The sequence below is a fragment of the Gymnogyps californianus genome, chromosome 5 (genome assembly GCF_018139145.2).
Source record: "Gymnogyps californianus isolate 813 chromosome 5, ASM1813914v2, whole genome shotgun sequence".
In the NCBI taxonomy this organism is placed as follows: domain Eukaryota; kingdom Metazoa; phylum Chordata; class Aves; order Accipitriformes; family Cathartidae; genus Gymnogyps; species Gymnogyps californianus.
In genome coordinates, this window is record NC_059475.1 from 14,109,672 (window position 1) to 14,129,219 (window position 19,548).

Sequence of the window (19,548 nt, forward strand, 5' to 3'; positions counted from 1 at the left end):
CTCAGGTTTGAGGCTCTGCGTATACTTAAGGACAGCTAAAGTACAAGTTCTCCAGCCTTTCCCTTTCCAGCAGCAGATAAGAATCCCTGACCGGCAGCTGTTTAGCACAATGCTTGATTAGTCGCAAGATCAAGCACTTCAAACTTGAATACATGACCTTCTTTAACTTAACTATCAACAGCCCGTGCACTGCATTCCAGCCAGCCCTCTTAGAAGCAACCTAGTAAAAGCAAGCAATCTACAAAAAAAGTAATTTTAACCTCATGGCAGTTCCATCTAGAAGCAGCGCTGCGTATCAGGCAGTTTACACACTGGGATGTGACTAGCTTAAGTATACGCATGGTGTGTCATCATCAGAGAATTAAGTAAGAAAAGGCAAAGCAAACAGATTAAGTAAACATCCTTTTTGTCTGCCATCTACTTCAAGTAATTAAGTTGTAAAGAGAGCAAACTATTTCCTTTTGCATTACCTGTTCCCACAGAGTGCCTTACAGGCTATCCCAGACCCAAACTGCAACTACACCTAAGCTGTGAGACAGAACATAAAAATGGCAAAGAACAGAAGGTAAAAAAAAGAGCCAAGAAAAAAGTTTGTTCACAATCACAGGGCATATCTCTCTTAGTAAAGAAAGATACAGTTCAAGACAAGGGCCTCACTGCTCAGATAGAAATAATTCATCTGGGATCCAACTCAACCCTCTAAATTTGTAGTAACAGGCTACCACTACTATCTGTCAGCATTTCAAAACAAAACTCCAGCAACTTTGTAAGGCAAATTATTTGCCATGCAAACACTGCCTACCAGTATTATTTACAAGTAAGCTTTTCAATTTGGATCCCACTCACTCTACTCCCTTCAGTAAGTTTGTCTTGGTGTATCAAAGTTACATCCAGAAATCTCTGGACACATTATATCCAAAGCAACAGGGAAAAGTAAAAAAAAAAAAAAAAAGGAAGGAGCAATTACAGGTGTGATTTCTGTTTTAATGCTGGTTTTACATACTATAAATGTGTTCTATGTCAAAAAGTAAGTGCTGCATTTACCTGGATGTCGCATTTTCCTTTAACAGCGCTTATGCCTGTAATTGAAGGCAAGACTACCAAACCAGTGCAGTTAAGCCACCTGAATCATCAGAACCAATGGAGAAGTTATCCACTTGTGTCATACCAGTCTAGACCTGAAGAGTGACTAATTTAGGAAGGTCTGCAAAAAAACCTAGCTTCCTACCAGCTAGCCAGAAGACTGCTACATTTCACTTCATGAAGCTGGTGTTTATCTTCAGGTACATCAAGGAGCTCAGTCACAACATTTTTAGTGCTGGTAATGCTTTCGGTAAATGCAGACAGGTTGCATAAGGTATACAAATGTGAGCCATTCAGGTCCTTCAAAATTCTCTGAATATAAGGGCTCTACTTATAAGAGCCATCGTCTACCACCACTACTGAACACTGGAATTTGGAGCTCCAGCCAAAACCAGAAGCAGGAGCCTCTCCCTCTAGCACGGGAAGGAGGAACAGGGCTACGGGCCAGCGGCTGCCTATTCATCCCTGAGAGTGCAAAGGGCACGCCAGCCAGTAATCCGGGAAGCTGTGCCAGTACTCCTTGTGCAAGTGGCAGTAGAAGACAACCTGATAACCAAAAGGTACATCAATATTTACTTGCTATATAAGCAACTGCTGCTAGGGGTTAACACGTGGAAAGGTGCTTTCTGACTGCAGTGTGGTTTAAGTTATCCCAAAGGAATTTCACTTTGGGAAAGGACTGTAAATTCCTCAAAACCGGAACGATCAGTATCTCAAAATTCAAGCACTACTCCAAATTTATGCCACTTTTGAACCCAGCTGAGTTCTACCCTGTTTGTACATTAATACACTGCATCCCTGCTGGCTAAGTTACGATGCATTACACTGTTGCTAGCTATACCAGAACACTAACATGCAAACCAATGCTTCCTTCTTGCCTGCAAGTTAAGCCTGAAGTCATCTACTACGTTTCCCAGGCTGTAGATCTACAACTAACCGGAGCGAGACAAATCTTTTGTTTGGTAGCAGTGTTCTAGGAAGCAAGGAGCCAAGCAGTTCAAGTTTCACAAGAAGCGCAACAAGCAGCTCTTATTATTCCAGGTGACTGCATCACAAGTGCTTTGTTTTGATTAGGATTTTTATTTCCCACCTTTAACCTCAACAGATGCCAACAACCAGTTGCTCACTCTCCTAAACTGTATTTTGTCACCCTGCATTACATTGTGCTACTTACTGTAAGAAGGCCCCACGCTTTATCAAAATGTAAGCATACGAGTCCTAGCGTAGCCCTGCATGAATCTGCAGCCTGGAATTCATGGCATTTTATTCCTTTGATTTTCTTATGCGCTTACTTGTAGAGCATTTTTTTGATGGTCAGCAACGGTTAGTCAGAATACCTAGAAACTGCAGAGGGATTTGCACATCCCCCAAGTCTAGCCTACAAAAGTGGTACACTAAGACATTGGGGTCTGTCAAACATCCAGCACGCTGGCTCAAACACCAGCTGCATTTTCAGTTGTTGCTTTTCAATCTGCTTTACTAATCTATTTTAGAACTTTACCATAAAATTCAGAACAAGCTATTTTCTTGCCCAACAGCTATATCAGAGATAAAAGACACTTTGAGATAACCCACCTTTAGCTTTATTGCTAGTTAATGAGAACTAACAGTCTTGTGAAAGTAGCAGCTTGGAAAAGGAAAGGGAAAAGGGAAAAAAAAGTCTGAACAGCTGCTCACCACCCATCTGAAAGTCATATATGCTTGCTTTCAGACAAGTGTCTGATATTAACATTAAAGAGTCAACAAATCTACATCCAACTCATTTTACTCACTAGTTAGTAGAACAGCAAGCTCAGCTCAAATCAGAACTTGTTACTGACAGGTCAAGAGCAGTAGGAAAAATACTTTATTTTACAAATTTGGCAGTAAGAATTAAGCTTGTAAATACAGCATGAAATCAGTAAACAAGCAAACCCAAACACTAAACCCCTACATACATTTTATATTACTTTAAGTGTTTTAGCAGTTTCAAACATGTTCATGCATTACCATAGTTAACATTAAGCTGATTGACAAACTAAGCTCAACTGAGCCACACTGAATTACATCCAGTCAATACCATCTCAAGGTTCTAGTGACATTCATTAACTAATACATTCTTGTAAGTCATCGAAGTCTACTCAGTACACAAAAATATACGTCATTGTCACAAAACAAAATCTATAGTTTTATGAAGAGAAAAACGGTACAAAAAATAATTTTAACAATTAATTCTGATCAAAAGCATCCACTGTTTTGCGGAGCAGATTTGAAAGAATAAAACATTAGTGGCTTTCTTGCTGTATACTGCTAAAACTAGCTATACATTGTACAGTTTAACAAAAACAAAAGCATGAAGTAAATGGCAACTGCAGGATAAAAAAAATGCAGAGGGTGATTAGGTATTTGCTAGGCTGTACTCCCTTTGAGCAAGGAAACCTGAATATTACAAAGGGCTGAGTTAGAAGGGAATGTGGGGTATTTTGTGACAGACCTCTGCATGGACAGCTGGAGAAAAGCTATTGTGGCAACAGCTGTGTGCTCTGCACAGCTCATACTCCCAAATACCTCAGCCTGCTAAGAGGCCAGTTAACTGGCTGCAATGCATTTTAAAAGTTTTCTGCCTCTTGGGATGTGAGCACGATGGATTATTTGTGTATGTTTTAAGAGAAGGAATGCTTAGTTCTATCACTTACAGTTTTACAAAACACTGTGGTGTAATGTTGAATTATCATTCACTGCTGCTTTCCTAAAGTTTATAGCTGCAACAGATCCCATCAACTCTCCTCTACAATTAAAACGTCTTCACTTCCTGTCTTAACAGTGCACAGACTCAACAGCAGTAAGTTCATATATCATATCCTGATTTAAAGGAAATGATTTGATATTTCCAGGATGAAATCCTGGCCCACCAACAGCAGTATCGAGCTGTGTTTATCTCCCCAGAGGACAAATTTTGAGGAACCCACTAGCATTCTAACCACTGAACGCTATGATCTGCTAATTTGTACTCTAACTTTCCTCAAGTTGTTAGGTAAACTTCTGAAAAGTGAACCCAAGATCACCAGCAATTATACACAAGCAACCAGTTACATCTCACGTACCACTCCCACTGCACTGTACTAATTAGCACAATGATGCTGAACTCAGTATGTGAAAGAGCTTTCATTGTATGACATGGGTTTGCTCACTCAGCCTCCTTACAAAAACATTGTTGTTTCAGCTCAGATTGAGGCACAACAATCTTCAGGAACCAATACTCTTGCACACAGGACAGCATGCACAGGAGCACTTTACGTGCTGATCACTACCATAATAAGAGTCCAACCTCAGCCATTACTACTCTTCTAAGAATGAATGCTCTCTGTTTCCCCACCAACACCTAAACAAGGCTGGAAAGGATACGCTGTGCACAAATCCCAGAAAGCTGGCAAAAGAAAGAAGATGAACTGGTTCTTCTTACATCCTCAGTTCCTCATGTTTTCATTTATTTCATCTGATATGGAGGAAGAGTCTTCCCATTTTCAAATATGAATCCCTCTTCATCTTTCAAAGATACAACGTAAATCATGGCACATGCTTTCCCATGATATCCTATCACCACAATTGTCTTGTTTACTCGAAAATAATAAGCAGCACTGAAGTAAAAGCAAGAATAAGTGTACTCAAGTACTGATTTACTGAAAATTAAATAGAGGATTATAGGAAAGCAAGACCAAGTGTGGAAATATTTGCTAGTATCAGTAAGAAAAGACTTTCCTTTTTAAGCTTCAAAACTGAGCTGGTGACAGCCATATTTTAAACACAAGCAATAAAGAAGTAAGAGAATTTAAATCCTTCACTGACATCAAGATTTGTCATGTGGCAAGAGCTAGTACTGATCTGTGTTTTAGTGAAGGCAACTACAAGTTTGTCACTTAATCCTAAGAAATTCCAAAAATGAAGCACGTGACTTGCTTGTAATCAATTTTAAAACAATTTGGAGCAGTTTCTACGCAGTCTTAAAAGACAAACAACGTATTTGGCAACACAGTTGCTATACAGAAACTACACAAGTGGTTGCATGGCATCGCACACACTCGATAACATCGTAGCTTTAAGAGCTCAGGAAGATGCTGTGGTATATAAGTAATACACCAAGTCTCATCTCTTACTGTCCATAACTACATAACAAGCATGGAAACAATACAAAACTCTTCTCTAAGGTACCTGAGGTTCTGATCAGGTGGTCTTTATTTCCCAGCTATTTCTCATTTTTTTCAGAAGGTTGAATTTTCTGCTAAACATCACTTTGTGGTGGCAAGATTTTATCTCAAGATAAAGCAGCTGAGAGGGCAAAAAGATGTAGATAACTTAATACAAACTGACAATAAGTTGTTTTGAAAAATTCACCCTCAACATGTCAGCTTAACACTACAGTGCTGTTCCCTCAACGCTTTCAAAGTGAACTATTTCTTTTTCGGCTATTAATTTGAAGAGATCCTTATATGTGTCAAAGCAGAAGCAGGTTCCTCTTTTGCAGATATTTGCTGGAAGACAAGTGTCAGTCAAAGCACTTGAGCCAAAACTTTTATTTCTATAGGGGTGTAGCTCAAGCTTTTAGTTTAAAGAATGAATTTCTACCAGCACTCAAATATTTTTTTTATATATATATATATATATATAAATATAATATAACTGAGGTTATCCAGTACTTGGCAGAACCTTACTGCCATTAAAATAAATGGACATACCCAGGCATCAAGTGTGAACTTCACTTTTTTTCTCCTTATGTCTTTAATAGAAGTTACAGCATTTTTTTGTGAAGTTAAAATTATCCAAAAGCCTTTAACATCGCCAGAGACTCCAGAGATCCATTCGGCAACATTTTCCAAGACAGCAGCCTCTCAGAACTGAAGCCACGTCCAGCTGCACACATTACTGTCACAACCAATTTAGATGTCCACAGGAAGACACAGGCAATACCATCTAAAGCAGTAGTACCAGGTTTGAGTGAATGGCACTCTAAACCAGCTTCAGTCAACCACCATAATTAATTACCTCCATATACAAGCAATGAGGAATTCAATCGACACACTGAGAGGACCGCAGTTATTCTAGTCCCACCACCTTCAGACCGACCAGTGAGTCAGTATCTTACCAGTATCTGACCAGCTATCTACGTATCCGACATACAAGGTACCTGTACAACACATATTTCCATTCCATCTCAAATGGACCATTCAAACGAATTTCCAAAGAACTAATTCTCCTAAAGTGTCAGTTATTTTAATGTCCTGTACAATACTGGATCTTCTAAGCATTCGGTTATCCAGTACTTACCCAGATTTTAAAAGTGCTGTTTTCTACGTAGTTACTTAGTCTATGATGCAGAGCTTAAATTCTCAAGAGACTATTACAGCTAACGAACACATGGATGTGTACATTAGTGAAGAAAATCTGAAATAAAGAAATAGTCTATTTGCTATCAGATCACCTATTCTAACAAAATATTGAGAATATGACTGCCCCAAGTGTTAAAAGACAAGTTTGCCTTGCTGTCAAACAGCCTACCTTAGGGACAGGTAGAGTATTACAGCCTCTCCTCGGTGGAATTAAAGAAAACAAACAAAAAGTCATTCTCTCCAGATTTGCTGATCTGCCAGCAGCAATGCCAGCAAGCAGAACGCAAGTAGTTGTCTCCTCTTTCCACCATAAACAGACAGAGCTAGATTAATAGCGCTCCCATGACAGCGGTAGAAACGCTAAAAGCAACAGGGCAGAACATGAAAATAAATAAAGGGGGTATGGCTGAACTAGTGGCAGAACAGTAAAAAGGACTCTTCCTCATGAGACCGATACGCACACTTTACATCACCTATTCTGTCACGTTTTTTACTGAATATGAATAGGAAAAAAAGTTCAATTATCTAGAAGTTGAAGCATCAACAGCAAGAGCTCAGAGTGGCGGTGGGCGATGGCTGGTCAGAGCTAGCACAGCGTGCCTCCCCTCGCCGCAAATCCCTCTCCTCTCTTGGGGGGGCTACAAGAGCTTCCTCTCCCCTTGCTGGGCCGGCACAAGAGGCGTAGGCTCAGCCCCGGGGCAGCTATTTCGGAGCCGGACGCCAAGTGTCACTGCTCCCCCGGCCCCGGCTGGTTACCGCGACTGCCGCTTCCCGGGCGGAGCGCGGGGCCGAACCCCGCCCGCGCCACCGGGAGGCCGCCGGTCCCAGCGCCTCGGCGGCCCCGGCCGTCCCGCACCCCCGGCGCTGTGCGCGCCCGACCCGGCGCGGCGCAACCCCACCCCGGCGGCACCGGCCGCTGGAGCCGCGCAGCGCGGCGGAGGCCCCCGGCGGGCCGGGGGCGTCGTCCGCCCCTTCCCGCCCTCCAGAACCTTCCCGGGGGCTCGCACCGCCCCGGGGCGCCGCGCCCCTACCGCCGCCCCGGGCCCCTCAAGGTCACACCGCCGCCTCCCCGGCCCTGGCGTCCCTCTTCCCCGCCCGGCAGCGCGGCGAACCCCGCCGCCGCCCCCGCCGGCAGCCCGCGGCGCCTCCGGGAGCTGCCGCCCGCCGCGCCGGCCCCGGCCCCCCCCGCGCGGCGCGCCGGGCAGCGCCCAGGCCCCGGCGCCGCGGCCGGGAGGAGCGGTTCCCCGCCTCGGGCGCCGCGGCCCCTCACCTGGATGAACTGGATGGTGAGCGCCGACTTGCCCACGCCGCCACCGCCCACCACCACCAGCCGGTACTTCTCCTGCCCCGGGCCGTCCCTGCAGCCCGCGGCCATGGGGGAGCCGAGCAGAGCCGATCGCGGCAGCGCCGCCGCCGGGTCCGGCGCCTCTCTCCCTCCCGCTCTCCTCCCTCCTCCTCCTCCTCCTCCTCGGCCCGCCGGGGCTGAGCAGCCGCAGGCCCCGCCGCCTCTGCGCTCCGCCGAGTGCGCCGCCGGCAGCGCCCCGCCGTGCGGTGCGGCAGCGCCGAGCGGAGGTAGCACCGCCCGCCCCCGCAGCCAGGGCGCCGCGGCTACAAATGGCCGCCGGGGGGGCGGGGCCCGCCTCATCGGTATGCTAATGAAGCGACTATATGCATGAGGGGGCGGGGCCTGCCGCTCACCGCCCCGGCGCTGCGTTCCTGCCCGGCCCGGCGGCGGCGAGACCCCGCGGGGAGCGGGGCGGGCTGCCGGGCGGGAGAGGCTGGCGAGCAGCGAAGTGCCCAGGTCCGGCTCCTCGGCACCACAGCTCTTTGTAACGTGCGGGTTGTGACAGCCCCTGGGTCGCCCCTCTTCTCCGCGCTCTCCCTCCAAACAGAGCGCTGAAGAGGTAATTACTGATTTCCTCATGGGCTTTACTGGGGCGCCCGTCCTCCCGCCGCTGAGTGCTTCATCAACGTTAATAAGCCTCTTTGAATACCTATGAGGTGGGGAAGGAGGTAGTATTGCCCCTACGTACAGATGCCGAGCCAAGGCACAGAGGGGTTTAAAGCCAAAGCGTCGTTAATGTCGGGCACAGATTCACCAGGAGGGCAAAGGGGGAAAAAAGTCATCGAGACTTTAGCCCTTCCCCCCTATTCATCAGGTCGTCTTGTGACTGGGCACGTGAATGGGCTTCCCGCTCATTTAGGCCACTCAGATCAAGGCCACCCTCCCCTCCGAGTGTCACCCACTGTTGGGTGACACAGCCCCATATTCATCCTTTTCTGTACATGGTCAGAGCACTCTGGTTGTAGTCTGTGGTAAATTCACCTTGGTCCTTTACCTCTCTGCTACCTTGGCTGGGGGCAGGCTACTGCTTTCTGTGACGACCTACCTATTTGGGTAATAATTTACTGTCCAGTACGTTTCTGGACATCCAAAACACTAGGCAGATGGTCATTGCACATACTACAAAGAAGCAGAACTTTTGCTGGTAGACATACTTCCAGGTAATTCCTTCTTCCCTTCCTCTCCCTCTCCCCTTTCTGAAAAGACAAAATCCTATACCTATAATTTTACATGCATGTATACACATACATACAGTCTTTTGCCAGCACAGAATGACAGTTAGTTGTTACCACGTTCCTGAATGGCATAGTCACACCAACAAGTCTGTAACGTAGACACACTCCTCCTACCTAGAAAATAACAAAACCAGAAGTAGTGGCCATGTATGAAAGCTTTGTTGAAGGGACTTGCCCTGTGCAGCACTGGACCTGCGTGGGGAGGCAGGGACAGCAATCCAGGTAACCTTCTGCTTACTCGCCCAAGAAACCCAGACTTTCTGCATTCGACACACATTGAAAGGCTCTGCACCAATGGAGGTGAGGGTCCCACAGGCAGGAGCCTCCTTCCCGCTACAGACCCGGTTGGTTAGCACTGACTGCCTGACGCAGTGACTAACCGGGATCCACAGAGAAATAACATATAGTGGAGCTAATTAAGAACTAACATGATACCATATATATACATGGGGGTAAATCAATGATGTACCTGTAATCTTAATTCCACCATTTCCTAATTTGTCATGCTGAACTTTGCAATTCTTTCACTGGATTTCTCTGCTTAAAAAACAAAAAACAACATAATAAATAACATCTTTCAACACCCATTCTGCCTCAGTGGAGGGGAAGAGCGTTTGACACACAGGAAACAAGCCGATACCTTGTGAGTTAATGGGGTAACTGTATGAGAGGGAGATGAGGGAGACACTTCATCACCGGGATTCACAACTGTATTTTGGAAGAGGAATGCCGGGACTCAGGCCCCAATGGCTTGGTATTCTGTAGTGATAAGCCGCTTTTTTACATCAGTTTCCTTATTGCCCTAGCTGATCAGAAATAAGGAACAACTCACACAGGAGAGAATACATAGCCTAACATTTTCCAGTTCGGAAAAGAGATAAGTGAATGGGAGATATAACAGAGGTCTGTAAAGTCCTAAGCAGCACAGGGAAGTTGAACAGAGAAAGTCTCAAGATAGGAGAACTAAGGGACACCCAGTGATAGTACAAAGAAACAAGTTTAAACAAACAAAAAAAGATACTGTTTTCCGCAGACACAATCATGGAACTGTGGAAGTTGCTGCCACAAGGGGCTGTAGGAAACAAAACTGCATCTGAGTGACAAAAGGTTAGACAAAGTCACAAAGCATAAAGCAGCTACTAAGCACAGCGATCAGGGACACAGTTTTGACTCAGGAAGTTTCTAAAACACTGGCAGCCTGAAGGCGGGTTGGCTACAAGAAACGAGTTACTTTCCACGTGTCCTGGTTCTGGTGCTCTTGCCTATAAATCACTTACTGGCCACTGTCAGGATCAGGAACCCGTGTGAGTATTAAGCCAGCAAGACAAGTCTTCTCCTAGTTCTTAATTATGTTCTCTAGCTTAAGAAAAATCAAAAGTACTATGATGAAGTGAAACTGCTGCTAGGTTATCAAGTATTGTGTGTTTTTTAATAAAAATACACTTACGATCTCATAGTTGGCTATTAGTACAGTAACCAGTAAACTCCAGGAATGGCAGTGACATGAAAGGCAGATTTTAAGTGAGTTTTAAGAACACACTAATCTCTGTGCAAACTGTTGCAACAGGATATCTGATTTCTTGGTTTAAAGATACATAGAAAACCAAACATTTTTATTTTCCCTTCTCTGTTTTTAGGTTTCAGTTTCATTATACATCCTTTTAAATAGCTATTCTCGCTGATGTGCTATCCAATCTTGTGAATTCTACAAGAAAATCTTGGTTTTTTAAACAACACTGACAGATATGTTAAAGTATTAAAACAATTAACACAGTCATCCATTATATTAAAAAAGACTCTATTGCAAAAAACTATTACTGTTAAATTCTTTGCATTTGTTATTTTTTGTAATGAAGACTAGTTTCATAAATAGAGTGATATTCTTGCAAAGCACAAGGTGGTGATCACAGAAAAATAAGAGATGGGCAGCAATTAATGAACAGTATTTTTTTTGTAGTTTTACAACTGCATCCAAAGATCCCAGGAAGAATTGTTTTCTCTTTTTTGTATAAACAAAGGTAGAAGGAGAAAGTCTCAAGTGCAGAGATGTTACAGTCTAAAACCTTGGGGGTTCAAGCATCTATGCATAATAGTAATTTTATACATGGAAGTGGTTGTCTTATACTCCCCGTGCTGTCAACTGACAGAAGCTGGACCCTCCAGAGGAGGGTACCAGGGCAGCCAGGGCAGAACCAGCCCTGGAAGTGCCAGTCTCTACTCCCTGCACCCTGAACCCTGGCAGAGACTCAGCACCTTGCCTTCCCTCAGGAGCAGCCCTTGCTGTGAGCCCTGGTTTCAGGAGACAAGGGGAATACATGTGAATAAAGACATTGAGATGAGGATAGAACACACTCCAGGTTTCATTTCAAGATCAGCTAACCTGGGAAAGACTGAGTGGTGAGGTGCCTAGAAGGTGAAGACAAAAAACTTCTGACTGATACAAGGCGGCAGGGGAAGATGATTCAAAAGGGGTTTTGTATGGTCCATGCAGTCAGGAGAATAAATTTTGCAGCACCAGTTTGCATATCCCTGGGGATGTAGAAAATGCAGTGTTTCATAACAGAGAGGAAGAACTTGAAATACCAAGACTTGAGATGATGAAGATATGACCAAAGTTTTGATGAAGCGGTGGGGAAAGAAAGTACAGCTTTTAGAACTGTTACATAGAAAGAAGCTGCGTCATTTCACGTCTAGCCTGAATATGCATATTTAAAAAGAGACAAAATCAAGAATGACATCCAGATGGCAAGCTTAAAAGAAAGAGCACCATAGAGCTTTATATAATGACAGAAAAAAAAGATTGCAGGAAGTGCTTGGGGGAAAGATCCAGAACTTTATTTTACATTGGCAGCCTGGCAAAGATGTGGGTTTGGAAGGTTAGAAGACGTGTACGCAGTGACATATTGAAAGCTAAAAAGCGCTCTGTGAGAACAGAATAGCTTAATTAAAACTTGTTCACAGGCTTATCACAGAAAAAAGTTACAAAAATCTTTGGCACATGAGTCAGCATGGTAGGTAACTTTAACACTGAGTTATTCCACTAATTTAGGATTATGTATGTACCTAATGGTGGCACTTGTTTATTTACCTTGCTCAAACAGGCCTTAAACATCACCCCTCGTACCGTGTGGATATTGTGACCTAAGGAGATCCATGTGCTGCAATTCCCATCAAGAACTCCACCACTGACCATAAGATGATGGGAGGAAACCGGCTTTCTCAAAGCCATAAAACAAGAAGCTTGGGAGATAAGTTATAAACAATTTGATTTTCCTCGGAATAGGTATGTAAGACCTAATTCAGAATAAAATGGGCAATAATTTTTCCTGTGTATAAAAAAAAATGCGAACTATTCGTTATACTTATAATGAGCACCCAGAAACTAGAAGAAAAGATAAGCCATTTCTCCTCGGACACAATTATCAGTTTCTATCTGAGTAAGAAGTAAAACTATTTTCAGCCAAGTAGCTAAAGCTTTTTATAAATGTTCATCTATTTTTGTATCTACCTATTCCAGTAAAGTAGTCTGTAGTAAACACGTCAAAATCTGTCATTTTCTCTGAGGCATAAAATTGATCTACAAAGGAAAAATACTATGTCCCCCTTTTTTTTGCTGTAATTTGTAAAATGGGCTTGTAAATTTTTATTAATTATTGTGATTAATTTAGCAATTCAGATATGTTAATGCTCAGTAGTAATTACAAAACAATAACCTCCCAAGAGAAATGAGTAAAATAAACTGTGTAGGAATAGGATTTTTAGACAAAATTGTTTAAGTTTATGATGGTATGTGTTTTCCCTAACACTTACATAACTGCACTGAGCAATTAACATGTGGGCATATTTAATTTTTTTTAGAGAATGCACCAGCATCAGTACTTTAGTGAGCAGGTCAGGTTTTGCACACCCAGGCATTCAGGCAATCCTCTAGCAAAGCAAGCGATCCAATCTTGATTTTTTTTTTTCCATATATATTTAGATGTTATATATTTATATATTTTTACATATGTATTTGTTTATATATTTATTTTGTGATATTGCTAGGATAAAAAAGAAGCAGGAAAGAAACCCCAACTAGTACCTTTTAGACCCTCCCCATAGACCCTAAAGATGTGAAAGCAAACCCAAAAGAAAATTTCTCCACAAATCACCTCTAAATTACTACTTGCAAGAAGACTCTTACTCTATTGGAAAGGAGAGTGTACCTTTTCTGGTCTCTTTCCAGATGCAGTGAGTAACTAGGGGTAGAACCACTGGTTGTGATACACAGCAGAAGCAAGCTTGGGGCAGATGGCATTTCCTCACAGTATGGGACCACACCAGAGCATTCCCCGGAGGCTGGCGAGCCCCACGCGTGCCCTCAGTCGCCATTCCTGCCCCTTGCAGAGAGCTACCTGAGACAATCATGGGGGTCTTCATGGCATCTTCTGAGACCTGCCTCTGGGCCAGAGGGATAGGGCAAGGCCAGACCATGCTGGCTAGCGGCCCCCCAGCATCCCAGAGGAGCTTGTGTTATGGTGCCCGTGCCTTGGTGGATAACTGCATCCACGATTTCTTGATGCAGGGGGCACATTGAGTGCTGTCTCTCAGGAGCAGGCAGCTGCCATGCAGCACCAGAACGTGTCCCCAGTTCTGCCACAGAGCCCTGCAGCTCCTGACTTGCTGCAGTGAACCCGTGGGTGGCAAGTTCAGGGTTGAGAGCTGAGATAACACCTGCAACTCTCTGTCCCCATGCTCATCTCGGTGCGTGTCCCCAATGGCAGCGCATGCCACCTGCATGAGGGCAGTTCGGGGGATTCGCAACCTGCCAGGCTCACGTTCGCGCCCCAGCGAGCTGCCCCTCCCTCATGTCGCACTGCGGGGAAGCCCCCTCCAGCCTGATGGTGCTCAGCAGCCAAATTCACTGGGCCCACCACCTCCACAATTGGAGGGGCCTTCAGACAGGAATGAACAGGCAGTGCTGTGAAAGACAATCCCACAAACCACAGCTGGATTTCCTTGGCCAGAAAATGAGCTACCTTAATCGATGCGCACAGCCACTTCGTGTACCGCAGTATGACTGGAGCCTCTGCCCCACGCAGGACAGAAACTGGAGGTTTTTTTCTTCACTGCCAAAAGGCTAAACACTGCTGGTTTCCTTTCCCCTCGTACAGGATATAAGAAACTTTTTATTTTCCCCTAACGCTCATAAGCCTATTTGCTTTCTTACATTTATGATGTTTCCACAGAGCAATGAGAGAGAGGCAGGATAACAAATAGATAGTTCTTGTGTAGGAAATACCTGGATATCCAAAACTGCCTCTGAATCTCAAGCTTGGGAACAGCCAGATTTTCACACGCCTTTCAGTCATGGATGATCCTGCTGCCCCAAAATGGAAAGAGGCAGTTTGCTTTTACCACCTGCCCCAAGAAACCTCTGCCACTCACCTTGTAAAAAACCTGAGGGTTTGTGGGCACATCTTAGTTGGGTTCTATTGCTTGCCTGGGGTTGGTAAGATGGTGCAGCCAAGAGAGCTGCGATGTCAAAGCCGCATTTCCACTACTCACACAAAGCTCCCACACCAGTACTGCTCTTCTAGATCCACTTAATTGTGATAGTTAAGCTTGAATAGAGAAAGAAAGGGTGAGAAATTACTTAGGTAGGTTGGACTAAATCAGCTGGGCCTGACAACATTTGTTGTAAAGTACATGGTGAGCAGTCTCAGAGGCTTCGGTGGTTACCCTTAGCACTTTATGGAAGATGGGTGAGAAGTCCAGGAGACTAAAGAGGATAAATATGTTAAAAAGGGAGAAAAGGAAGAGTAAAGCATTATGGATCAGTCACTGTAATCTCATTTTCTGGAAAAAGTATTAAAACAAATAATTAAACTATTTCTAAATACCTGGAAGAAAACAAGGAGGTAACTGACAACCAATATGTTCTTCTCCAAGAACAAATTGTGTCAAATCAAAATATTTTTCTGCTATGATCCATTAACAGGCATTTGAGTAGGAGGAAGCAGTATGCGTTCTATATCTTGATTTTAGTAAAGTTTCTGACACCGTCTTTCATGATGTGCTTATAAACAGGCTAGTTCCCCATGTTATGTTAGATGGCAGCACTAAAGCAGGAGCAGGGCAGGTGGGAACACTGGACTCAGTGATTTTCAGCGGTTCATTGACAAAACTGAGGATAGAACCACACAACTATCCAGAAGACCTGACCTGGTCTGGTATTCTTAAATATTTCAGTAATAACCCAGATGATGAAACAAGAAAGCACATGTCCTACATTTTCAGAAGCTGCATGCTGGGGGAGAAAACAAGACTTCTGAATGACCACAAGAATTAAAGAAAAGTTCTAAAAAGAGAGACTGTAATTCAGAAACAACACATGCATTGTTCCATATGTAGACAAGAATTTGTTAGTTATTTGATTGCAGTTAAGTGTATTAGAAAAGAATGAAAAAAAAAAATATATTACTTTCTGCTTCCCTGGTGCTTTCCCTTGCTTCTTGGTATTGTACAACACCTGAGCTTGAACTCCCTCTTTTTACTTATATACTTTCAGAAATATCCTTCCTTGCATTTTATTTCTCTTGCTAACTTACACTGTCATTTCCACGATAAAGGCTTGTATTACCATTTTAGTATAACTCCTTAGCATGATGACCTACAGTTCATTTTCTGCTTGTTTCCTTCTTACGCTGAGATCAAAGGAGAGCTAATGATTGAGGCACTCTGGTCTTAGTAAAATTCCTGTTGTCCTTTTGCGCTAAGGTGGTGTGTGCTTGTGCTTCATAGCATTTCTTTAGCAAACTGCCAACTCTGCTATTTCCTCTAAACTCACTTTTTGTAAGGCCACTCACTTGCAGCCTCATTTCTATTTCCCTTTACCCTTCATGACCCATTCCCATGGATTAATTTTCTGATGCAATTTTTCTAGAATTCATTGTCCCAGTATTTCTGCACCTCAGCCGGATGCAGAGAGCCGTCTGGTTAATTCTGAGAACTCTAAATCCACACAGGAGCAAATGCACTAGGAATCATTTACTGAAATGTATGACCTTGAAATAGCATAGTTCCATAGCACAGATGGAGTTTACCAGATGTCTGAGACTATGAAATTATGAGATTTAAAAGATTCAGTACTTCAGAGTGGTTTAAACAACTGAGATTGCAGTATAGGATAGAGACACTGGAAGTATATTTAAACAAGCACATTTATACATGGATCCATGATTTTGGTGCCCAGACTAGTCTACCCACCCTGCCTCTACAGTGTGCACTTACCTGTGCAATGCAGGTACATCCTGAGGACAGTGAAAGGTTTGCTCTTCATTGATAGGAAATGTGGGGTTCTTCCTTGAACCATCAGAACTGGTCTGGTGGTGATAAACCCTCTGTTGTTAGCTGTCCAATGTTTGGTTCTTCAAGATGTCACGTTCTGATCTCTTGGTGGCAACTGAAATGACCGAAAATCCATATAATGTGGGATCAGCATCTAGCCAAAAGAGCTGTCCTTCAAAACACTCACATCATCTTTAAAATTTCCAGTGCTAAAAATAGGGCAGTAAGGATTCTTCACCTAGGTGGTGTCTTAAAACAGTACTGTTGTGAGCAACGGGGTTTGTACAGCAAGGTCCTGTCTGTAGAGAGTTTCACAGAGACATAAACATTATTCTTTCTCTGCTAAAAGCTGCTTGGGGACATTAATTTCATTTAAGGAGATATTTTTGCTGTCTCCACTCTCTTTTTCATGCATCCTACCACCAAAGTGCCACGTTTCTTCATACTTCCAAGATGCCCCAACAGTTGAAGCTTCCCTTACTATTTTGGCTGACTTAGCTACTGACCATGGTTGCCTATTAAACATCACAGGGCATCTCTACTGCTAGTAAATAAAGGACAGGCTAGTCTGTCTGTGTTTTCAAATGTCACAGCTTGCTGAAATCACTGCTATTGCTTAGTGAAACTCTATTTTCTCAGCCTACAACAATTTGCCTCAGCACTGTCATTTCATCATGTAAGGGTTAGTTGCGAGTGAACAGAAGAAGGTTCAGCAGTTCATTTTCTTTGGACATGAGAATTGAGATGCCAATGTAAAAATCCTGTAAAATGTGTCTTTTTCTCCTGTCTACCATTCTTCCCATTTTTTCTTCCCATTCTACAGGCAACTCCTTGTTGGCAAACTCCCTCTCTACTGATTTCCTCTGCCGGTCTTGTCCTCAGATTCCTCCACCGAGTCCTGCAGCCTAGCGGTCTCATCACACCCCCTGTGCATCTCAACACATGATGAAAAACGAAGTCAACTCCCTTTCCACCCTCTTACCATCATCGTCAGGTGAAGGAGCCCCTTCTCAGGATATGGGGTACTCTGAGGTACTGCTGAATGCCAGCTTAAGGACGCGGAAGGGTGTTTTTCCAAAACTCAACAGACATACACTTCCCAAGTGAAATTGTTGTCTTCTGGCCTACCCCAGTTTAGGTATGGGGAAATAGGAGTGGAATAATTCCCGGAGGTGAGAAAATAGGCTGTTTCAGAGTTTCAGCAATTCCTCTTCCTCTCCTTTTCCTCCTGCCCCAATCTACATACCTCAAGGAAACCCTATATGCATAGCAGAATACCCTATATTTAGAATACCTTCTGTTTGGGTCCAGAGGTACTTGATCTTTTGGTTCAAAGGTGATGTTAGCAGACTTTGCCAAATCCGTCATATTTTGACCAGTGAGGCCTATTGCCAAGAAGAAGAACAGCACTTGTTCAAATATGTGAAATTATTTTGTACTGAGATTTCAGCTGAGGAATTAACATTTAAGTTTTCATATTTGTACAAGCTGTTTTTTACCACCAATTTAAAGAACCAGTATTAGTGGATCACACAGGCGGATTCTGTACCAACATGTCGTAAAACCCAGTTTCTGTCACATGGAAATTACCGTCTAAATAGACAGAAGAAATATTATTATCCCGTTCGCAGACAGGGCATTCAAGCATGAACACGCTAAGGAATATGCCTGAGGATATGCAGAAAGCCTACATCAGTCAAGTGAGCCATACTGGGGAATAAACAACACAAGCCCTTTACTTACTCCTTCTCCAGACACTCTGTATCTTCCTTTAAATCAGCCTATTCATTCACCACCAGCAGCACCGCAGGTAAAGAAGCTGTTGAAATAGATTTTCTTTTTGTTGTCATTTTTTAAGTACATGAGAACAAGCAACTGAAGTCGATATGAATCAATGAGATCAATATATCTGCTGTAGGAATTAATTTTAGATATATATTTTTTTAATTGTATTATGTTTGTTTATGCTCTTAAGTCACTGAAAATCAGAATCTATCTGAAAAGTGAAAATGTACCTACCAATTGAAGAATGGGGAAATTAAGGTAAAAACAAACAGGCCAGCTTGATAACAAGTGCATGATAAACAGACATTTTACTGAAAAGGAGACTTTTCAGATATTTCCATGACATGTTGTTGCCACTTGAAATGTGGTGCCTTCTGGTGCTGTCTCGGAATATCTGGCAGAACATGTTGTATGTAATCAGACGCTATTTTTTCAATGTATAATTTTTTAAAATTCTGTCTTCTCTGATAAGCATCGTGCAAGACAAATGTTCTACTTGCTAAATAATTGCCTTCAGAAAAATCGAACAAACACATCTCTAGGATTTTCGCTTACTAGCAACTCCAACTCCCATTTTTAAAAGTCCGTAACACAATAAAGTAAAATTTTTAAGATGCTTTGGCTCACTATCAAATCTTCTATTAAAGGAAAAGATATTTAAAAAAAAAAGTAGCAATCACACAAAATAATAATGGAACAAATTATAATAATCATTAACCTACCATTAAATCTAAATTTATCTTTCTATTAGTTACATAGAATAAACAGTCACATTGAGGAGCTTACACTGTGAGCCCACTGAAATGTGGGCATTCACCACTCACTGAATTCACTCCTGTGATTAAAATGGCACTTCCCTTTACTACCTTGTAGTAAATGAATGCTAATCAGTAATATTCCAGCAAACTATTACCCAACTAAATCACTTCTTGGTTCCCCAGGTAGAACTTGTCCGTGGACATTTTCCAAAAGCATTGGCAAGGCTAGGGCCTGATTCTATCCAGCAACATTTTAAAAAGCAAAGGACAAAAAGGAAAGCGGGGAAAATGAAAATCAGCAGAGACAATGCTAAATAACACATTCAGTGGTGATGAAAGCGTTTTTAAGATATCTGACCCTGAGGTCAGCACATCTTCCCTGGCCGTGGCAGAGCTTGCGCAGGAAACCAGCAACTTTTTCTCACATTATCACGTTGGCGGGGAGCCAGGTAGGGAAGTGCAGAAAGTGACCTGCAGTTTTCCTGGGTTCTGGCATCAAGTCTAGTGCATTAGATTTGCACTTCTTCAAAACAGCTTATAAGACGCAAGCAAATATTTGTGCACTTGGCTCCCCACAAATGAAAACATTTAAGTTCTCGCTTGAGCACTGCCTGCTAACAAGGAACGCAGTGAAATAGGAGTGGATCAGG

The 19,548-nt window shown here is 43.2% G+C and overlaps 1 protein-coding gene across 1 annotated transcript in view; it reads right to left on the reverse strand.

Moving 5' to 3' along the window:
- RRAS2 (RAS related 2) overlaps positions 1 to 7,821 on the reverse strand; it is a 46,131-nt gene extending 38,310 nt beyond the window's left edge. The window contains exon 1 of the mRNA XM_050897158.1: positions 7,717 to 7,821. Coding sequence (XP_050753115.1) covers positions 7,717 to 7,821 — 105 coding nt within the window. The remainder of the gene's footprint in view (positions 1 to 7,716) is intronic.
- Positions 7,822 to 19,548: the final 11,727 nt, after the last annotated feature.